The following is a 20,116-nucleotide window of genomic DNA, read 5'->3' as shown; positions in this document are numbered from 1 at the left end:
TGCCACACTGCGTTTGTTGCTTCTATTCTAGGTATAGCAGATTACATCTGGTATAGCTTTGTCAATTGAAGTTCAGAGAATAGCAAATCCAGCACTGGTCGATACATAGAAATAACTGTCTGAAGAAAAGATGGATTATAACATTCCTCCTTATATATCCTCTGCTACTGCTAGGGAACGCTTGTGCTCCGGGTCGAATAATATAATGGTCAGAGCTAGACCTGCAACAAACTACACAACACAGCCGAGATCGCCGCAGCGCCTCCATAAGCGTCCTATACGGCTCAGCACTTACAGCTGTATACCTCTCCACTCATCATTCTTCAATGTAATGAATGCATGTCAAGAATGATAAGTCACGACATCCCTGTCAGGACTTGGATGGGTGTACTAGAATTCCTTGGGACGATGTTACTGATATTACTAACTTAATAGTTGGACAGCTAATTAATATTCATTCCCTAGAGAATCTATGAAATGAATCTGCTCTTTATATATCCTTGTCCTCCAACCATTCAATATCCGTTAGTCACCAACTTCAACCTAATACACATGTTGAGTGGTCTGACACCTACTTCTGACAATTCCAAGATCTAATACCTTACAACATACCAACAGAGAATCCCCTCATACGAGCTTTGACACATTGGTTGTAGTGCCAATGTAGAAGTATTGGATCCGGTCGTTTAGTTGGATCCCCGCGGAAGAAGTCGGGTGAAATCATCTTGCCGTGCCATTTAGCAGCATCCGAATGCGAGAGTGAAAAAAAGTGAACAAACAGAAACCCATCCTGTCCAGCCAGCGTCAGCGCAGATTTTTCTCCACGTTCCCACAAAAAGACTATATATGAAATGACTGCACAGATGATGACGAATCCCAGAATCAATTGAAAAATTCACTAACCTTCTCGTAAAAGGATAACATTAGCCTGTCAAATGCGTGATGTAGATCATCACGAAGAACCAAGCCAGATGAGGGGAGGAACATTGCTCCCAAGTCTTCATAGAATCGCTCATAAAGCTACAAGAGCTGTCAGTGACCGCCTGTTCAGAGATACGGAGAGAGTTTGGGTCAACGATAGTCTGTCTCAGAGAATCACATACGTCTGGCCTACTATATGGTACTATGTGTGCAGAAGTGCACAACTCATGGTCGACCCCAGAGATGAGACAACAACCGTCTCGAGCTAGCAGTAAAGCACGAAAACTGGACTAACATTTTCGTCAATATACGCATACCAGCAAAGGCGATATCAGAACATGAAAGACAAAACGCACTTGATTGATGCTGGATCGCTTAGAGTCTGACCGGGTGGATATACTACCAACGGGATTTGGTGCTTTGAAACGAGAAAAGTACTCTGGGCCAGTTGAGAAGGTAACATCCGACTGGGAACCTATGCATACGATAGGTAGACTGTTAGCATTGGTATTGACGCTAAAACACAGCCCCTACCTTCGATATGGAAGCGGAAAGTTCCTGCCTCGGGAGCTTCGTTCAAGTCAAGCGCGGCACCGTTTTCGTCTTGTAGTTGGCCTAGTTGGCCTGGCTCCAGCACGACGAGCTGGCGGACTACATACAGGACATATGACCAGGTGTTGTCGCCTCCTTGACGAATGAATTCGAGAGGGAAACTCGCGATACGTGTGTCATGATCAGAACGAATTACAAGTGAGCTAGAAGAGTGTCGCCAATAGGTTTTTGCAAGTGGATAAAATGTCGTGCTTGACGTAGGGGAGTTAGCCAAGGAGCTGGACGACATCGTCGAGAGCTGAGTGACTGAAAGTGTTGATGGTTGCTGACTGTTCTTTTATAGCTTAGAGTATGTTCGCCCAGGTGCCTTATGCGCTGACAAGCTGGCAATATAGATGTGATTCTATTGTAGATACTTGATTTCCTTGAGAACTAGTCGTTTTGTTACAATACTGCATCTATTGTATCTACAAAACTTATTCTTTAACGGAAAGCGGAATAGTGCAATGGAGTTACAGTGTATCTCCATCAGTCCTTCACTCTTGGAACTTGGCCGGCCGGGAAATTGGCGAAACTTGTGTAAGGAAAACGCCGGCTTCTGTGGCACTTTTGTAACTTATGCCATAAAAGTGAAAACACAACTCGTTCTTCACTTGCCATCATCCATCGATGGTTCGACTGCTGAAGCATGGCTAAACTGCCACAAGATAAAGTATCGGATACTGCAGATTGGATGGCATGCTGTGAATCGACAAGCGTTGTTACAACACTGAGACACTAGGCACAAGAGCAGCTCACCCAAGATGAGACCGGTTCCAGGATAGTATTACTATAGCGCATGGCTGCTGAGCGACCATCATCCAAGGAAACGTCTTGTTCAACCGACGACGAACAGCACAAGTGCGTGGATGGGAGCGACTGTTATGAATGCAATCAAAGAGAACAAGAGTGTACACGGAACCAGCGCAAATAACGACAAGAGAAGTAGTATTGAGAGAACAGCATCAGGCAACATTATATCATTCTATCAACCACAAATACCTATACTCCACCATTATCACATGAAGCTTTTGGGTCTATTACAGCTTAATTGAGGCTGAACAAGCTGTTTTTGGGTTTGATTTTGATTTTTTCTATTCGCTTACAATCTTTCTTGCCTTCTTTTAGTTTGACTTCATTTCATCTTCCAGCTTCTCCCTATGGCAGCTAGGATGCGTCACTCACCCTATCACCAATAGTTACTCCCAGCGAACTTTCGCATCTCCTCGAGCCGTTACCTCACACTTATTCGAAACAGACACTTATCAGAACTTACCTGGACACGAGGGAATCCACCATAGGGTATGTCTTCAAAGTATGCGGCGGAGTCGTTGCATGGAGATCAAGACGACAGCCAACAGTGGTATTGTCTACAACAGAAGCTGAGTATATGGCATCAGCGGATGCTACAAGACAGGCTGTATGGCTGAGAAGACTTCTGGACGATTTCAAGCTAGGACTCGGCAACGAACCACTCCCACTCATGAATGACAATGCAGGTACGATTGTCTTGGCAGAGAACCCGGTGAACCACGACAAGCCAAACACATTGACATGTGACATCACTTTGTGAGAGAGAAGGTTGAGGACAAAACAATCGAGTTGGCTCACGTACCATCTACGGAGAACAAGGCGGACATTCTGACGAAGAGCTTACCGAGACATGTATATGAGAAGTTGTGTGGACTATTAGGAATGGAAAGAAAAACGAAAGAGAAGAAATAAGGAGATTGGACCAAGGGAGTGTTGGAATCCAGAGATACAATTTGGTAACAAGATCACGTGATGCTGTATAATATTATCCTTATTGATATGGACACAACCATTGTTCTCGATATTCCTATTGTATATATATAGTAGTACTGGTTTTCTCTTTGCCATTTAGAATGCTGACAACAAAACCAGTGGCCTGGGACATACACCTGTAACTCAATAAATTGATCATTGTATCTTATTTCTCACATAACACCACTCGTGGCATGGTAGCCTACAAGAAAGCATGAACCATCTTCAAAGAATCAGCCCGAAGCTGCTGTTCCTTCTCCTCATTGAAAGCATGTTCGGCATAGCCCGGCTTATCAGGTACATGGTCGTACTCACGGTCATTAGCGTGCAGGCCTGCCACTTCACAGTTTTCCAGATACACTCCGCCCACATTTTCCAGTTCCTTCCCGATCGCCGCCAACACTGTAGTCGCAGCACCTTGCTCCGGACTCTTCATTATTTTTCGATTTTCACGAGCAAACTCGGCTGACTCTTCCCTGGGAAGGTTTCTCTGGATACCAGAAGTGATTGCTCCTGGCATTAATGACTGCGCATGTAGACCCTGCGCGCCATAGCGACGCTCTATATCATTGGCCATGTATATGTTTGCTGTCTTGCTCTGGGAATAAGACGCCCAGAGATCGTACTCATGCGGCCGTTTCATGTAGTTATAATCGTCACCTCGGATGCCGCCGCCACGATGACCGCTGCTGGATACTACAACAACACGAGAATTGAAAGCCGGGCAGGTTGAGGATAGCAGATTCTCCTTCAGCAGCTGAAAGAGCAAGAAGTGTGCAAGATGGTTGACTCCAAAGTGTGTTTCGAAGCCATCCGCGGTTCTGGTAAGATTCGGTATAGCCATTACGCCGGCGTTGCAGATGAGGACGTTCAGCTGTGAGCTCTTCTTAACGAATGCCTCGGCCGCTGACTTGACGCTAGCTAAAGAGCTAAGGTCCATTTCGATGAGTTCAACTTGGCCGGGCTTCAGAATGCTTCCAAGAGCCGTTTCAGCGGCTGAGAGGTTTCGTGCCGTAAGATACAACGTGGCACCAGTAGTAACAAGCGCCTTGGCTGTTTCGAATCCAATGCCAGAAGAGCAGCCCGCGATCAACATGACCTTTCCGGTTAGTTCACCAACTAGGTCTTGATCCTCTACGACTTGCAGGGCAGTAGGCGCGCATCACCAGGCCCGTCTGGTGATTTGTGTGCGCCGGCATATCTGGAAGGCATGTTGGCTCAGAAGCGTGCTGGTGAGTCGTCTCTGAAGGAAGAGATTGTTGAAACAATAATCCCGTAGTCGAGAGAAAGTAGACTTGCGATGAGTACCTATTGTGAGGTATACAATGTTATATTTGATAGGATGGACAGACTAGACAGTGATTCACTGCGATATCCATTGTGTCCATGTCGGCAGTGCCTCTGAGCTAGCCCGCTGACGCAGAGAAAAGGAAGCTGCTAGCGAATGTCAAAGGAAATGGCTGAAGAAATCTGTCTGAACGGCTGTGCCACCTGGCGTAGTTGTTTCAGCGCTGCCAGTACTTGTGATGAATACGGACATCGGATCAATGTCCGCTCTTACTTTATTTCTACTTAGTCATTTCCGCCGTGGTACTGGATATCCGGTCTTCATTTGCACTTTCGCAGTTCTCTGTTTCCATCTTACATATATACACTAGGTACTTACCTATAATCCTCTCTCCAGTTATGTATCATACGTCCAAGCATACTTCAACCTTTAATTCTTATTCTTACCTCTTCATCTTCCAATATTGCAAAGGCAGGGACATACTGTCAGGAGTGAGGTTGTTCTTGGCCTTGGTCTGGGAGTCCTTGGGACGAGTGGATTATCTAGGAGTATCTATTTCAAACAGATGAAGACAGCTATCAAGATTCATTCCTTGGGGAACTATGAACCACAATCCCTTCCTTATATCTTGGTTGAACTAGAACCTGGCTTCTGGACGTAGAGCAAACAACTATACCACTCCTCTGCATACACAGTATGCTGTGTTCTTATATCCTTTCCTTGTACATGATCCTGACACATACATATGTCCATCTACCTTCCAGTCTCTATCAACTTCAATTCAACCAACTCAACCAATGTTACGACCCTACACGTGTGCTGTCCTATCTTCACTTATCGTTCAGCCAGGGTCGCAACATGAGAACGTGGTATCAACGAGGCTTGGGCGTTGTCTTGATTATTTCATTGTATATAGTATAGTAGATAGATTATTGGGATCCTCTTCGAGGATCCAAAATCATATGTTAGATCTTATTATTATTATTATTATTATTATTATTATTATTATTATGCATCCAATTCACTATAACATACACACTCATCGTTCGGAGTAACTGTTATAACTCTTTATTCACTTCGACTTCTGGCTACACCAATAGCCAATTCATCGTCCACCTCGGTAAAGCTATCCAGCATTAACCGAGGCCTAACAACCAATCCATTCGTGACAGTTTGGTTATTTAGTACTTTCTTGACTTACGTTTCCTCGTTGGAAAGTGGTGATGAGAGTTTTTGTTTTCTTTCTGGAATTTCTTGAAGGTGGTAGTAAGGTGGATTTCCTCCCAAGGCTCCCACGAATTGTGTTCACTCGACAAGTCTTTCCACTGCACCAGGTACTCACAATTATTTGACTCTGTGTTGAGGCGAGAGTCGAGGATCCTATCTACCAGCCACCACTGTTCGTCTTGAACTTCGATGGGCAGCGGCGTATCTTGAGTTTGAGACTCGTGACCTGGTCGTACAGGCTCGAGTAAGCTGACATGGAATACGGGATGTATCCCCATTGATGCTGGAAGGTCTAACTTGAAAGCTAGTGGTGATGGTGTCGTGCTAATAATTTTAAACGGTCCTAAAAGTCTCTGATCAAGCTTCGCCGAAGGGCGAAATGTCATAACCCTGGATTACGACATGGAATATAGCCGATAGATAATAATGCAACTCCGATTGCATTGTTGTAACCTTTTCGTTCGAGCACTTGAATTTTATTTATTGCTATTTTCATGGCAAGATGTGATTGATGGCATTGACGTGTGGGTTAACATATGAAACCAAACGTCAAAGATTAATGATGATTTTCAAAGTCCATTTTTATCACATACGTGAACCACAGCCAGGTAGAACGATGGCAAATCGATGGGCAAAATGTCGTACAAGCCGAAGTTATTGCACTCGGTGAAGCGAACTATTCGACTTTCACCTTCATAGCCCGCGTGGGACCTATGTACCCAGCCTTGCCCGTTGATGGCTCCTTTGCCGTTGGTAGAGTAGAAGGGAAAGTCATTGACATCTTGGAAAGTCAAAGCTTCAGCTAAATGCACCTGAGAACGCCATTGTGAGAACCATAACTATCAGGAGTGGCATCCCTTTTGACGTACCGTCTACGTGGGCAACGATCAAACCATCAAGTTGGAAAGAAAACGTTCTACTATGCTGGAGGCAGAAGGTGCTGTGATTGGTTGAAGTGATGGGCCCAACTGCGTTGAAGAATTGGACTATGGTACTTGAAGCCAATAGCAGCAGCACCGCAAGCATAGTCAACATATTGACGTCGGCAACAGGGACAAGTGATTAGAAGTGGAGAGGTCATGAAAGAGTGCCACATGGTTTTATGCTGAAGTGACAACCTGACTTTTCGGTTAGCATGCAGTCCGTTTTAGTAGGCATTGCATAGTGTCAAAACCAGAAGAAATAACTGACGTCGTATGAGGAAGAATTCAGTTGGCTGCTAAGTGTAAGAGATCCACAAGCAAGCACCGAGATTGTTTTTTCTAGCAGAGACAGTCTCTCATTTTGGCTCGTCGCCATTGAAGCAGTCAGATGATTGAAGGCTGAGCTTGGAATCGATGTAGACACTGAGAAAGAAAGAGAAGCTGAAAAGGGGATTAGAGAAGGGTGGGTGTTTGCCAGTCAAAGGGTTTTTTGAGGACGAGTCAATGATTTGATCCTGTTTATATATAGCATGTAGATGAGAGTATATAAAACGGTAATGAGAATTTCTTTGGAGCACTAAACTACGAGCTACGTAATTAGGCGTGCCATCCGTTCGCGTGCCTATCCACAATGTGCTCTGCGCTTATTCCATCACTCATTCTTCAACAGGTTTCCGCTTCTACATATCCTGTGCACAATGCGAACGCGATTTCTTATTCCGAAAATACAGACACTGGATGAAACGCTGAAAACCAGGAACGTGTATGCAACGTTTGGCCAGCATGAAACACTCTATAAGGACCTCCAGTCGGCTTACAAAGAGAGCATAAACCCCAGGAAGTCAGCCTTTCAGTGCTCCATCGGAAATCGGAAGAAGGTTGCATTTGACTTGGAGATTACCGTGAGCGTAACATTGTCACGTCAACTGTCGGTGTCGAGGACACCTGACCTATAGATCCAACTGGAGTCGGATCTGCAACAGGTTTATCAGAAACCGGAGGTACAATCAAGAATCTATGAGGCGGCGTGTTCGAGCAGGGAATAATAGATAGACATGCAGGTGACTTGGATGCCTAATCAGGGGAATGCATTGATTTTACTATATTTTGAGAATGTTCACAAGATTAATAGGAGAATATGTAGGGCTGATAAAATATAAAATCACAGTTAAGATAGACGTAAAAATAGAAATGGAAATAATCCCTACGGGCAAATGAGTCAGACTACGACGAAGAAAAGTACGAAATCACGTACAAGCATGAGTACAATGGCAAGAACCCAAACAAAGTCGAAAGCAACACACCATAGACTGAAGCAGGAGTTGATTACGTAGTTTGATACACTATTTAGCTCGAAATCTGGTCACTGTTAGCACGCGTACTGCAAGAACTTGGGTGAGAGCCGCATACCTCGATCAAGGCAGGACCAGCGCCAATGGTGTCGTCAGAGACGGTATCGTTGCAGCCCGTCAAGACAGCGTACGTCTGACCGGCAAAGCCCTCGGGGATCATGACGGAAAAGCCTCCATCAACAGCAGTAGCCTCGACAAAGGTAGGGCCGGTGACAGAGATGAAGGCAGCGTACACCGGGGCGTCACTGTTGCCATCCTTCGAGGTGTAGCCCTATGATAGTATTAGCCGCTGCATGTAGGTGTGGGTAGACGTCGGTCATTGCCACTTACGGAGGTCAACAGAGTGACAGTGCTGCCAGTCTTGGGGGTTCCAGACTTGGGGTCCACAGTTACGGCGGGGAAAGCCTTAACAGGCAGAGCAGGGTTGCTCTCTGGGCAAGACTGGATGAACTGCGAAGCCAAAGAATATACTTCGCTGTAGCCCAACGGGGCGTCGAAAGCTTGAGGGAAGGGAGACTGCTTCTTGGAAGCTCTCAAGTACGACGAGTGACGAGCCTCGACGGTAAGGATAGAACCGGCCGCAGTGAGGTAATCTTTGTTCATGATATCGGCAGCCGCACCTAGGTAGGCGGAAACACCAACGCCCTCGAGGACAGACGCAGTAGCAACAAAGCTGTTCACATCGGTCACGCCAAAGTTGTACGTGCACTCGGCAACGGGAGTGACACCAGCGGCTGATTAGACACATTAGCACCATATATATCATTCGATACACGTAAGTCAAAGACGCAGCATACCGTTCAGAGCAGTCGTGAGGAAGCTAACGTGGGCCGTCTCGTCCTTGGAGACCTCCTTGAGGTTGGCATAGAACGTGGCATCGAAGCCAGCATCTGCAAAGTCCTTCTCGGAAAACTTGGCAAGACCGTCGCGGTAGAACTTGTCCTCGAGGTGCTCCAGGGTCAGAGCATAGTTGAGAATAACGCCTGAAGTTTGCAAGTCAGTACAGCGCTACATCCGCGGCCGATTGTGACGAGCGGCACTGACCGTCATTGATAGCATCACGCTTCTTGACAGGAGCTGCAGCGACGAGGCCGGCAGCGACAACGAAAGCGATGGTGGCTTGGGAAAAGTACATTGTGAATAAACCAGGAAGTGATAGTTGGGATTGTCATTGGAGAGAGCATTTTATAGGCAAAGAGCAAAAATGAATGTGACGATGGTGAGAGTGAGGATCGAGCGGAGCACAATTCGCCGCAATGACGGGCTTGCTGGTCATCAGTAGCTGCATAATGTGATGAATCACGGACATTCGGACATCTCTGTTAGGTAATTGGGTGAGGATGAGTGAGTATTGGTTGTGTGCGTGTCTCCGGCTTTCCTCTATTAGTAGAGATATAGGTAAAGAGGTGTATATGTGTGAATAGTTGTTTTACAAGGTTGATATATAATACATCACTAGAAGAAGAATGCGATAGTTCCCAAGAATTCTCGATATATATACGAGAGCCTCTTTCGTTATGAAAAGTAATAACACTAAGAGATGTAACAATAGAAAGGCTATAACAATAAACGAATAACGATAAAGATATAAACAAATAAGTCACGTGATACAAATCCACAGTCTTTAGTCCGCGTTCGTCTTGGACTTCAATAGGCATGTGATGAACAATGATGGCTCGTGGACCGAATACTCGACTCTCGCATTAATGCAACATCAAACAAATACTGATATCTAGTACGGATGAAAGACTTCACCCTCGAACACAACTAATGGGAACCGTGGGACGAAATTCACCTAACATCCGCCTTCAAGAAATTTCAAAAAGAAAACAAGAACTCTCATTACCACTTCCCGACTAAGAAGACTACTACTACTAACAGAAGACGCGCTACTAACAGAAGACGTTCTACTGATCTTTAACAAGAACTAACCAAGCCATAAGGAAAAAGGCTCAGAGGACTTCGTTCTTAGAGAGGGAGCTCCTGTCATGAATAATAAGTCATGACTTCCTTTATCTATGCACAAAACTAATGTTTTCCCTGTCAGATTCACTTTGTTATTTTACTATGTTGGTTTACTTCGTTGTTTGCTTCATTCCTTGTACAGCTTCAGCATAGACATATAATATAGAACCTCTTCATAGCTTTTCCCTTAGAGTTGTACCATATACCAATACCCTTGCACTCTACCTTACACATATTGTCTACACCATCTCTATTCTATCTAAGCCACCCACCGATAGTATCCAAGCCCGAGACATCCATTTTTTTATCTATTCTCATTCTATCTATCTTATCTCCTTCGGTCGTCTCATTGACCCCTCCTGACACTGGCTGCTGTTTAAGCAAGCGTTTCGGGATCTCTCTCTCGGTGGAAAATGGGCTTCCATTGCGCTCATGAACTGCAACATTAGACCCTCCTTGCCGCTCTGCGCCATAATTCCCATGCCCATAGGACGTCCATCGCTCGTGAGCCCAAGGGGTACAGTCGCAATGGGGTATCCTAATGCTGATGTCAGCTACAATCGTTGTTATTGCCAACTCAATGGTTGGCTCACCTGCAGCAGCAGCAATGTTGTGAACCAGGGCGTCCATCGAATATGCTAAAAGGTCAAGGTTCTTCTCTATGAAAAGTTTGCCAATGCCTTGGTCCTTAGCCACGTTGCGTGAATGAAAAACTGCTTTTTCGTATAGCTCTTTGGAAGGAGGGTTCCTCGAAGCCCTAAGCAGCTGGCCTTGATCAGGATGCTCTAGACACAATGGTTAGTTATTTGCTGTCGTGTAGCTTTAGCTTGACAGTTGCCACCATACCTGTGTCGAACTCGATGGACGCGTGGTCTTCGTTGAATTTGATCAGATCTTCGAGCGTTTTGATACCGTCCACCTCAGCTTCACGGAACCAGTCCTCGAACGCTTGCTTTGCCTCATATGCTTGGGTTGACTGGTGTTAGCTATAACAGTCTGCCCCTGCAAAAAGGAAGCTCACATAATATTATTCCCAAAGAAGGCTTGCCTTCGACGTTCAGATCGCTGATCATCGGGATCGAAACAGGGTATTCAACATGAACGTCTTCCTCGCTACCAATCTTGCTGATCACTGCCTCAAGGGTCTCACGCTACAAAGTATTAGTCAGAGTTGACTCGAAAGTAGGGTTACGGAGAAGAAATTTGCCATTTCTATGACCATATCTTCTGGTGTGTTGGCGGTATCGCTGGGATATTTCCACACACGAGGATCCAAGAAGCCGATGCGCAAACCTTTGAAAGATTTAGTCAAGAAGTCTGTGAGATGTCCCTTTGAGATCCGTTCGCGATACTGTGGCTTCAGCAATGCTTCAGTGATCACAGCAACATCATGTGGGGATCTTGCCAAAGCTCCTACGACGTCTTTGTTCTTTGATGTCCTCGCGATTCCGTCCATCTCGGTAGAATCAAGGGCTGGTTTCAAGGCATAGAGAGCTGCACGAGTAGCTGGCATTACAATCGAACCATAAGACTCAGTGCCAAGGGCGATCGGAGCATAGCCTGCAGAGACACCAACCGCGGAACCCGTCGAGGACCCACAGGGGTCCTAGAAATGTCAGCTCAACGTTACTCACTTGCTGGGCGGCAGACTTACATGTTGGCCAAATTTGATCTGGTTGGGCTCCCGCACCATGTAGGCGCTGTTGGTCTGCCCGCCAAGTGCTGACCAGCCGTTGGGGTTAGGACAGTCACCTCTGCAAAACAAGGTCAGAATGTATAAAAACATGTATTTCATCATCCAACTGACTTTGATCCAACCAACTCCTGCGTATGAGTCAATTAGCTAATGGAGTCCGAGATTCGGAAGCATAGTCTGTGGTCTTACATTAAGATTTGTTTTGCCCAGAACAATGACACCCATTTCTTCAAGTTGCAGTTGAAGTTATATGTTAGCAGAGTCTTTGCGCATCTTCAGTCGTACGTACCTTCTCTATAACCTTGGAATTACTCTGCGGGAATGAATTCTGGAACGCGTAGCTTCCCAACGTTGTAGGGACACCGAGACTGGCCCGTGTAGAGATTGCGTCCTGCATCCGATGAGACCAATGTGTGTGTTAATTGACTCGGCCAATTTCACCAACCTTGACAAGCATTGGAATGCCATGGAGGGGACCTCGGACGTGATCTTCTGCACGCTCCTGATCAAGCTGTTTTGACCTTGTCATGAGTGTTTGATAAGGCACGATAGAGATCATTGCATTTAATTTCAAGCCGCGACGGTCGTGGGTTTCGATTTGTTGCAGACATTGTTTTACCAGATCAACGCTCGACAGTAGTCCAGCGGTAAGGCGCTCCTGGAGAGCCACGCTGTCCATAGTGAGTAGCTCAACGGCTGTGAGCGTCGCCATGTTGCTGACAGTTAGTGTTGGTTTGGTCGATTGGACGATGGCAGGAGTAACAAAGATAGATGGCCTTAGGGGATGTATATATTGCATGAATTTATATTAACTACAAAGTGATAAAGAAAAGAAGCAGAGCGAGTAAAGTTATCACGTGACCTCGTAGATATGTGAAGGCATCTGGCGTGCCACACTGGCTTTTGTAGATGATAACTATGTGAATAGTATGTATGAAAGGCGTTCTGATACAGCAAATCTAGCACTGGTATTGCATGAAATGAAGTATCTAAAGTAAAAGTATTCTACAGTTGATCTATATATATATATATCTATTTCCTTATCCTTGTGTTCTTCGTTGACGGACTTACCTTCGGTCTTTACCAGTGGCAGTGTAAAGTGCTGACGCACTTACAATATGTCAGAAGAAGATAGGCTTGCGGAGTAACTGGCACGCCTAACCGTGACAGATACATGTCTAGGGAAGTGATAAGTACAATATTGGTAGCTATATATATGCAATCCTAAGCTGTGCACAATGAACCAAGTAAAATGGCCAAGTGAAAGTTGTTGTATATACAGATAAAGGATTGCCGTTGACTTTTACATCTACAAAAGAATGGTCCCGTTAGTTGTTAATCGTCGAAAGGATTATTAACCCATCCGTTGGTTTATATTCATTACATAAAACGCTCCACGACCTAATTTTTTCCCTCATCTCTCTTCAAGGATTTATCTCTATCTCTGCCCTTTACTATCAGTCACCAAGCCCCACACGCAAGATGTCCTCAAGTCCTTCTGAGACAGATACGCTACTTTCACAGAAAAGCTTTTTCGACGATCCGAACCAACATGATCGAGATAGACCTGTCCAGCTGGGCGATTTCTCAAAGAATGTCGAAAGATGCAAGTCAATTCTGGGGATAGTATTGCCCATCACATTGGGATTGGAAGTCTCACATCTCACCATGTCGCTTTCAGAGGCTCTTGGGGACAAGACGGAGAGAGATACGAGGCAGATGGCTTTAGAAGGACAGATGTGGGCCGACGTCCTTGGAGTGTTGGTGATGGTGAGCTCTTGACTGGAAAAAGCAACAGGACAGGCCCATTTCGCTGATGGTTCTTTCAGAGCGCAATAGTCCTCTTTTATCTCTTCACTCTCGTTTATCCTATCTCAATCAAGACAGTTAAATCGTCCAATATTCGCAACCTTGCTCTACATCGCCGTTTCTGTACAACCCTCTTCCTAACTCTGATAGCATTAGTCATCGTTCATCTTTTACCCGGCATAACATACACAATCATCACTCACCTTTCACCACCCAGTCTCTCTGCGCGTCATTCGACTATCATCCATCATCTTCGGAGTGTTTTCATTTTGCTCTCCCTGATTGCTGCAGGGGACATGCGGAGAGGACCAAAGCTCTATTGCCCTCCACCAAAATTGGGTACTGGGTTCGGGTTGAACGAGGAAAAAGAGGACAAATCAATGATTATCAAGCTCACGGCTGCTGAAGAGGATAACGGGCTCTCGAGTTGTTCAGCTACAACACTCTCAAGCCAAGAAGAACAGCAATATGCCAGAGATGAGAACCAAAGCAACGTCTTTGATTACAGGAATTCGTCAATGCTAAACTTACTTTCTTTGTGCTTCGTGAGTGCTCTCCAATGTTGAGAAGGTCAAGCCGTCGTCGAACTGAAGAGGGTCACTAGATGACACCGCTTGCTCGCCTTTCAATAAAAGTGGATAGCTTATCGCAATCAGATTTGCCTGTGATGGAGGAGCACATCAGAAATAGTGGTATCCGCGAATATGCCTTCTCCGATTCACCTAAGAACTCAGAGCTCGATCCTTGTCATGAAGTAGTGACCAACTGGATGCTGGTCAAGTCTTTGTGGGCAGGTAAAGGCACCATCATCGTTTTGAGTGAGCGAAGCCTTCTGCATGAAATCACGAAATGTGTTGAGTTGACGACCTTCCGATTTCAAAGCCTTCTTTCTTGAGGTAATTAGAAATTTTGTCAGCTTTCTGCAAATTGCAGCTTTGCATGAGGTCTTGCAGTCTTTCAACCAACCCTATGGATCGGACAAAAGCTATGCATATCTCATGTGTTGGGGTATGTTTGCTGGACAAGCTGTAGAAGGTAAGCATCCGAACTGGCACGGGCAACGGGCAACGGAGAATGTCTTTTGCCTATGAGTGACTTTCATTGACCCATTGTATGTTGCCTGTCTGTAGCGTTGCTATCCGCCTATTGTGGGTGAGTGTACACCTCCTCTCCATTTGCCGTACAGATAATGAGTGGCACGAAGAGTAACAGATGCTCATTGTCATTCCACAGGGTTCGAGAGAATTATCTACTCCATGTGCCTATCAAGATGACACTCGCCTCGATGGTGAGAAGCTTGTCGTAAATTGTATTGCGGAGACTGATAGTGAAATGTGCATTTTAGCTCTTTGCTAAAATTCTACGTACGACAGATGCGAAAGCTACGGAAGCGCACAACGTCAAAGACGATGATAAACAAAGCCAAGGCCGAGGTAGAAGTCAGGTCATGAACCTTCTCACCATCGACACTGGCACGATTGCGGGGATGGCCACTCATCTATGGAATTTTACCAATGGAATCGTTACGCGTGGGTCTCTGAACAAATGTCCTCTCCTGCGAGTGGCAGCTCATCCGGGATCACAGTGTTGATTGGGGCTGCCATGCTTTACTCGATGTTGGGTGTTAGTGCACTTGCAGGTATCGTCTGTGTACCTCTCGGTGCTCCTCCTTTTTATCTGATTTCACAATTCATATACAGTGTGTGACGTAATCTTCTAGAAGCTTCTAGAATATCACAAACTGATGGTAACGGAACCCGCAGGATGTGACAAGGAGTGGGCTCGTGCAAGAGATGCACGCACAGGCGCTTTGAAAGAGTTCTTGTTGGGATTCAAAGTGATAAAAGTAGGTCCATTATGTACACGTCATACCTAATACTAACGAGCGTATATAGCTCAACGCGTTTGAACCTTACTTTATGAGAAAGGTGAGACTGCTGAGAGAGCGCGAAGTCATGTAAGTCCAGTGAGGATCATGGAATCGTCCATTGACATTTCTCCTCATGTATGCAGGTGGCAAAGATGGCGATTCACTCTTGGGACATGTTTCAACATACTTGCGGAACAGCTACCAGTGGTCGCTATTTTAGTCACTTTTTTCTTTCATACCAAAGTCATGGGAAGACCACTGGATCCTGCCACAGCTTTCGTTGCTAGTAACATGTGAGTCAGTTCAAAGCTCCAGTTCCTACACACTTATTTGTCTGACTTTTGGAATCTCGTAGCTTCAACCGTGTCAAAGGTTGGCCAGCTCCTAGCTCCTTGGTTTTTCAGCAGTAGCTGATACTCGAAACAGATGGATTAGGAACGTTCCCTCAGATTGTCCAGGTCTTTCTCACTACCAAAGTGTCACTGGACAGGTTGAGTAAATATCTCAATCAGCCCGAAATCGACAAGGAAAGATGGACCACTGCATCTGCAACAATTGTCTGTGAAAACGCGACCATCAGCTGGCCCGCGGCCGAAGAAGACACGACTGGATCCCCAACTCAGACTTTTAAGATGCAAGACGTGAACTTTCAACTCCCGGAAGGCAAGCTTACTCTACTATGTGGACCCTTAGGAACAGGAAAAAGTTTGCTGGTACGTGATGTATTCTACAACCAAGAAAGCAATGTTGATAGCAGTATGATCCAAAGTTGCGAGCATTCCTTGGTGAAGCCAAGGTAGAAAAGGGCAGAGTTGTGGCTCCACGTTCTTTGCCTGATTCTACTCCAGCTTATTCAGACAACCGCAACAGACAATGGACGACTGACGAATGGTTGACCGACTCCGTTGCCTATGCCCCTCAACAAAGCTTCATTCGACATGGGACCATTCGCGATAACGTTTTATTCGGGCAACCGATGTGGCGAGACCGGTATCGTGAATCCTTGAGACAAGCTGCTCTGCTTCCTGATTTAGAGGTTTTCAACGACGGTGATCTAACTGAGGTCGGAGAGCATGGCGTCACACTTGTATGTGGCTACTTTTGGCTTGACGTACGCGAGAGTGACGCTGATGGATCACTATGTAGAGCGGAGGTCAAAAAGCTCGTGTCAATCTTGCCAGGTGCCTATATTCTCGTGCAAGAACCGTTTACCTTGACGATATACTTTCGGCAGTCGATGCTCATACCGCGCAGTTCATTTACGCTGAATGTCTAAAAGGGTCTCTCGTCATGAATCGTACTGTCGTCCTGGTCAGCCATCACGTTAATCTCATCCTTCCAGCGGCCAATTACCTTATTTGTCTCAACAAAAAGGGTCAAGTCGAGCAAGCTTGTCCGACTAGCGAAGCTGAGCTTGCTGAGCTCACTGCCATACCCGAGCCAGTCTCTCCGGTCGAAGAGGAACAGAGATCACCAAAAGCGGTCAATAGGCATTACGAGGAACGAGATGAATCGAGCCACGTCTCGAGACATATCTACCGAGAAGAGCACAAGTCTATCGGTCGAGTTGCTATAAGCCACTATATGCTTATTTTTCGTACAGCGGGTGGACTTAATTTCTGGTTGATCTTAGCCGGATTTTATATTGGCCATCAGGCTGCTAATATGTCACTAATGTTTTGGTTAGAACACTGGACCTCGGATATGAATCCAGCCCATCTGGATCATTATCTAAGCATTTATGCTTTACTTATATTAGTTACCACTATTTTTGGATCGATTAAATGGATTTGGCTTTACGGGATTCGCAACGTGGGATTCTATAGTTCAGGAAGCAAAAAGATACACGAGATGCTTTTGAAACGTGTATTTGAAGCCCCTCTCCAGTTTTTCGAAACAACACCACAGGGGAGGTTGCTGAACATCTTTGGGCAAGATGTGTACCGATTGGACTCGAGCACAGCTGATTCGTTTGGGAGTGAGTACTGCACAGTTCTCTGGCACTCCCAAGACATGGGAGATACTAACCACGTCTTTTTTTTTTTCTTTTATAGGAACATCCTGGGCAGGTAAGTCTTTTTGATTGACAAATTTGGTGACTCCGAAAGTAACCACTATGCTATGCCTAGTCCTTACATTGTCAACATCTGCGGGTGTCGTCTTCGTGAAAGCTCCGGTGAGTTGAGCCAATTCCGAATGAGTTTTTCATCGACTGAAAGAAGAAATGATTATCATTCAGACCGTGGCTTTGATTTCTCTTATCTTCGGACTACCATTATTCTGGGTCAGCGGACAGTAAGTATTGCAAAACAAGGACCAACAAAGCAAGAAATCCAAACGGTAATTTTTATCTTTATAGCCTGAACAAACTGCGTGCAGATATTCGGCGCCTCACATCCAGGGCTAGCTCTCCGTTATACTCTCTTTACAACGAGACAATCGATGGGGTAGTCATGATAAGAGCGTGAGTGATTGCATAGCATTGCTTCAGGAATTGCGGTTTAAATGAGCGACCGATTTGTAGCTTCGGTCAAAATATGCTCATGAATGCAGCTATGAAGGCGTTCGTGAATATGGAAAGGGGTGCGTGGACGGCGGATTGGGCAGGTGCGTAATGCAACGGTCCTGTGAGACAAATGGCTGATGACCCTTATGCAGTATACAATTGGGTCCGGGCAATGATCCGATCCATTGCTAGTATAGCTGTCAGCGCTACTGGATTCATATTGGTTAGACAAGATCTCCATCCTGCCCAGGCTGCTGTGGTGCTAAGCTTTGCAATGATGGTCTCCAACGGTATGGTTCCAATCTTCTAGAGCGTTTAAAAGAAATAGCTGTCGCAGCTGATGTTGACTACTTCTGGATTTAGGTCTTTTTGGTTTGATGGAGCTCTATAGGTTAGTCTCATTGTATATGGTCAACCTTGGTCAAGCTCTAACTCTGTATTACCAGTGACCTTGAACAGACATTTGTCAGCGCAGAACGTGTCAATCAATGTAAGTTTGTCACTTTGTCTGACCCCAGATCATCTGACCAAAAGATGCATCGTAGATATCACCATGCCGGATCACGAGACGGATGAAGGTATCATTCCAGGAAACCAATGGCCTAGCCATGGAGAGATTGTAGTCAATGGCCTTTGCGTGAGATACGCTGCTGACCTTCCGGATGTTCTCAATGATATTTCTTTCACAATCAAGGTGAGTCTCTTTCACCCAGTACATTAGCTCTGTGGATCTCAATTTGTAATATCTCTCCAGACCGGAATGAGAGTTGGGCTCGTCGGATCCACAGGGTCCGGAAAATCCACTCTTGCGTTAAGCCTGTTTCGGGCGGTAGAACCTCACCAAGGTCAAATACAAATCGATGGAATTGGTAAGTGAAGGGACACCTTGACAGATCAGGGAGGCGCATTCAGTCGCTGAGAATTGCCTTCTTCATAGACATTTCCAAGATTTCGTTACCCGAATTGAGAGGAAAGTTGAACATGGTAGCTCAAGATGGCATACTGTGTTCGGGAACTCTGAGGGAGGCTCTAGATGTGATAGGTACTAAAGGTGAGCAACAGTCTCTGCCCTCATCTTATTATTCAGGCGCCATCAAGCTGATATGGATGCAGATGATTATGAAATTTACGAGGCGTTAAGAAGGGTTCATCTTCTTTCCGATAATTTAACGAGAGAGGAGCTGGACAAAAATCCGTTTGCAAACCTTGATACGTATGTGGCGATTGGTGAGTGATCTCCATGCGACATTGACCTGTGCGACTCCCTACTGAGAATAAACAACGTGAGCGCAGAAGGAGCAAATTTCAGTCAGGGGCAAAGACAGCTACTTTGCCTTGCTAGGGCTTTGTTAAAGAACTCGAAAATTTTAGTCATGGATGAGGGTGAGTAGTAAAATGATAATCGAGTCATGTCGCACAGTGTCTGACATAGTCCAATGATAGCCACCTCTTCGGTCGATTTCGAGTAAGTGGTTTTCATTCTTGCCCCCCCCCCCCCCGGAGTGACAGGACTGATAAGGCATTTACAGGATGGATGCCAAGATAACAGCTACAATCAAAGAATGTTTTGCTGGAACCACTATGCTGGTCATCGCACACCGACTTGCTACTATCATGCGTTAGTACGTTTTTACTCTTTAGCATGCAAATAAGGATAATTAACTAACCGGGATCTTCTAAGCGACCAAGTATTGGTCTTAGACAAAGGAAGGATAATAGAGTCGGGTATGTACACGATTTCTGAACGCTGAGAGCTAGATCCCATGCTGATGCAAGGGCTGTGGGCTCTCAGGTGAACCCAGCCACCTCATACAGGATTCTCAATCCGCCTTCCACGGGTTGTGTATGGCTCAAGGCCAAGAAGAATTCGACAGTCTTCTTTCCATGGCTAGGATTTAAACTCTTTCGGACCATATTTATTGTCAAGAATTAACCGTCGTGGAAGGCAATCGGGAAGGAGAGGAATAATTATCAAAAATAAAGATACATCAATGATCATCTACAAAGGAGAAATTAAGACTCAGCGGTAACGAAATATCATAACCTTGGAATTATGACAGGGAATATAGCCAATAAATAATAATGCAACTTCGATTACATTATTGTGATCTTTTGGTTCAGAGCGTGGGTTTTAATTATTGCTATTATTCATGACATTTTTTAGCAGAACGACAATGACGAAG

General features: G+C 45.4%; 6 protein-coding genes across 6 annotated transcripts; 1 reads left to right on the top strand and 5 right to left on the bottom strand.

The window, feature by feature from the left end:
* Nucleotides 1-1,012: 1,012 nt before the first annotated feature.
* L203_105898 (uncharacterized protein) lies at nucleotides 1,013-1,587 on the bottom strand (the record flags this gene model as incomplete). The annotated part of the gene is made up of 6 exons (XM_066215259.1): nucleotides 1,013-1,020; nucleotides 1,104-1,110; nucleotides 1,158-1,211; nucleotides 1,278-1,396; nucleotides 1,456-1,524; nucleotides 1,581-1,587. The coding sequence occupies 6 exons, from the start codon at nucleotides 1,585-1,587 to the stop codon at nucleotides 1,013-1,015; spliced, it is 264 nt and encodes an 87-aa protein (XP_066071356.1).
* Nucleotides 1,588-3,470: 1,883 nt separating this feature from the next.
* On the bottom strand, nucleotides 3,471-4,393 carry L203_105897 (uncharacterized protein; the record flags this gene model as incomplete). The annotated part of the gene is made up of 2 exons (XM_066215258.1): nucleotides 3,471-3,520; nucleotides 3,613-4,393. The coding sequence occupies 2 exons, from the start codon at nucleotides 4,391-4,393 to the stop codon at nucleotides 3,471-3,473; spliced, it is 831 nt and encodes a 276-aa protein (XP_066071355.1).
* Nucleotides 4,394-5,653: 1,260 nt separating this feature from the next.
* L203_105896 (uncharacterized protein) lies at nucleotides 5,654-6,090 on the bottom strand (the record flags this gene model as incomplete). The annotated part of the gene is made up of 3 exons (XM_066215257.1): nucleotides 5,654-5,711; nucleotides 5,787-5,874; nucleotides 5,928-6,090. 3 exons carry the CDS (start codon nucleotides 6,088-6,090, stop codon nucleotides 5,654-5,656), a joined length of 309 nt encoding a protein of 102 aa, XP_066071354.1.
* Nucleotides 6,091-8,082: 1,992 nt separating this feature from the next.
* Nucleotides 8,083-9,222, bottom strand: L203_105895 (uncharacterized protein; the record flags this gene model as incomplete). Its single annotated transcript, XM_066215256.1, has 5 exons — nucleotides 8,083-8,094; nucleotides 8,146-8,358; nucleotides 8,418-8,821; nucleotides 8,885-9,070; nucleotides 9,132-9,222. The coding sequence occupies 5 exons, from the start codon at nucleotides 9,220-9,222 to the stop codon at nucleotides 8,083-8,085; spliced, it is 906 nt and encodes a 301-aa protein (XP_066071353.1).
* A 1,153-nt stretch (nucleotides 9,223-10,375) lies between these two features.
* Nucleotides 10,376-12,460, bottom strand: L203_105894 (uncharacterized protein; the record flags this gene model as incomplete). Its single annotated transcript, XM_066215255.1, has 12 exons — nucleotides 10,376-10,590; nucleotides 10,646-10,837; nucleotides 10,899-11,018; nucleotides 11,074-11,203; nucleotides 11,260-11,409; nucleotides 11,470-11,583; nucleotides 11,652-11,658; nucleotides 11,707-11,806; nucleotides 11,860-11,876; nucleotides 11,938-11,975; nucleotides 12,038-12,139; nucleotides 12,194-12,460. 12 exons carry the CDS (start codon nucleotides 12,458-12,460, stop codon nucleotides 10,376-10,378), a joined length of 1,452 nt encoding a protein of 483 aa, XP_066071352.1.
* Nucleotides 12,461-13,230: 770 nt separating this feature from the next.
* L203_105893 (uncharacterized protein) lies at nucleotides 13,231-19,832 on the top strand (the record flags this gene model as incomplete). The annotated part of the gene is made up of 32 exons (XM_066215254.1): nucleotides 13,231-13,518; nucleotides 13,578-14,102; nucleotides 14,162-14,375; nucleotides 14,440-14,592; nucleotides 14,688-14,709; nucleotides 14,791-14,845; nucleotides 14,903-15,086; nucleotides 15,143-15,256; nucleotides 15,321-15,403; nucleotides 15,453-15,514; nucleotides 15,571-15,720; nucleotides 15,783-15,799; nucleotides 15,854-16,140; nucleotides 16,197-16,514; nucleotides 16,574-17,405; nucleotides 17,482-17,496; nucleotides 17,557-17,603; nucleotides 17,667-17,722; nucleotides 17,787-17,891; nucleotides 17,952-18,034; nucleotides 18,086-18,223; nucleotides 18,297-18,324; nucleotides 18,380-18,423; nucleotides 18,479-18,627; nucleotides 18,688-18,802; nucleotides 18,871-18,984; nucleotides 19,047-19,160; nucleotides 19,227-19,316; nucleotides 19,377-19,398; nucleotides 19,463-19,555; nucleotides 19,615-19,658; nucleotides 19,726-19,832. The coding sequence occupies 32 exons, from the start codon at nucleotides 13,231-13,233 to the stop codon at nucleotides 19,830-19,832; spliced, it is 4,668 nt and encodes a 1,555-aa protein (XP_066071351.1).
* Nucleotides 19,833-20,116: the final 284 nt, after the last annotated feature.

Source organism: Cryptococcus depauperatus, chromosome 7 (assembly GCF_001720195.1).
Source record: "Cryptococcus depauperatus CBS 7841 chromosome 7, complete sequence".
In the NCBI taxonomy this organism is placed as follows: Eukaryota; Fungi; Basidiomycota; class Tremellomycetes; order Tremellales; family Cryptococcaceae; genus Cryptococcus; species Cryptococcus depauperatus.
This window is presented reverse-complemented; position numbering and strand designations above follow the sequence as displayed.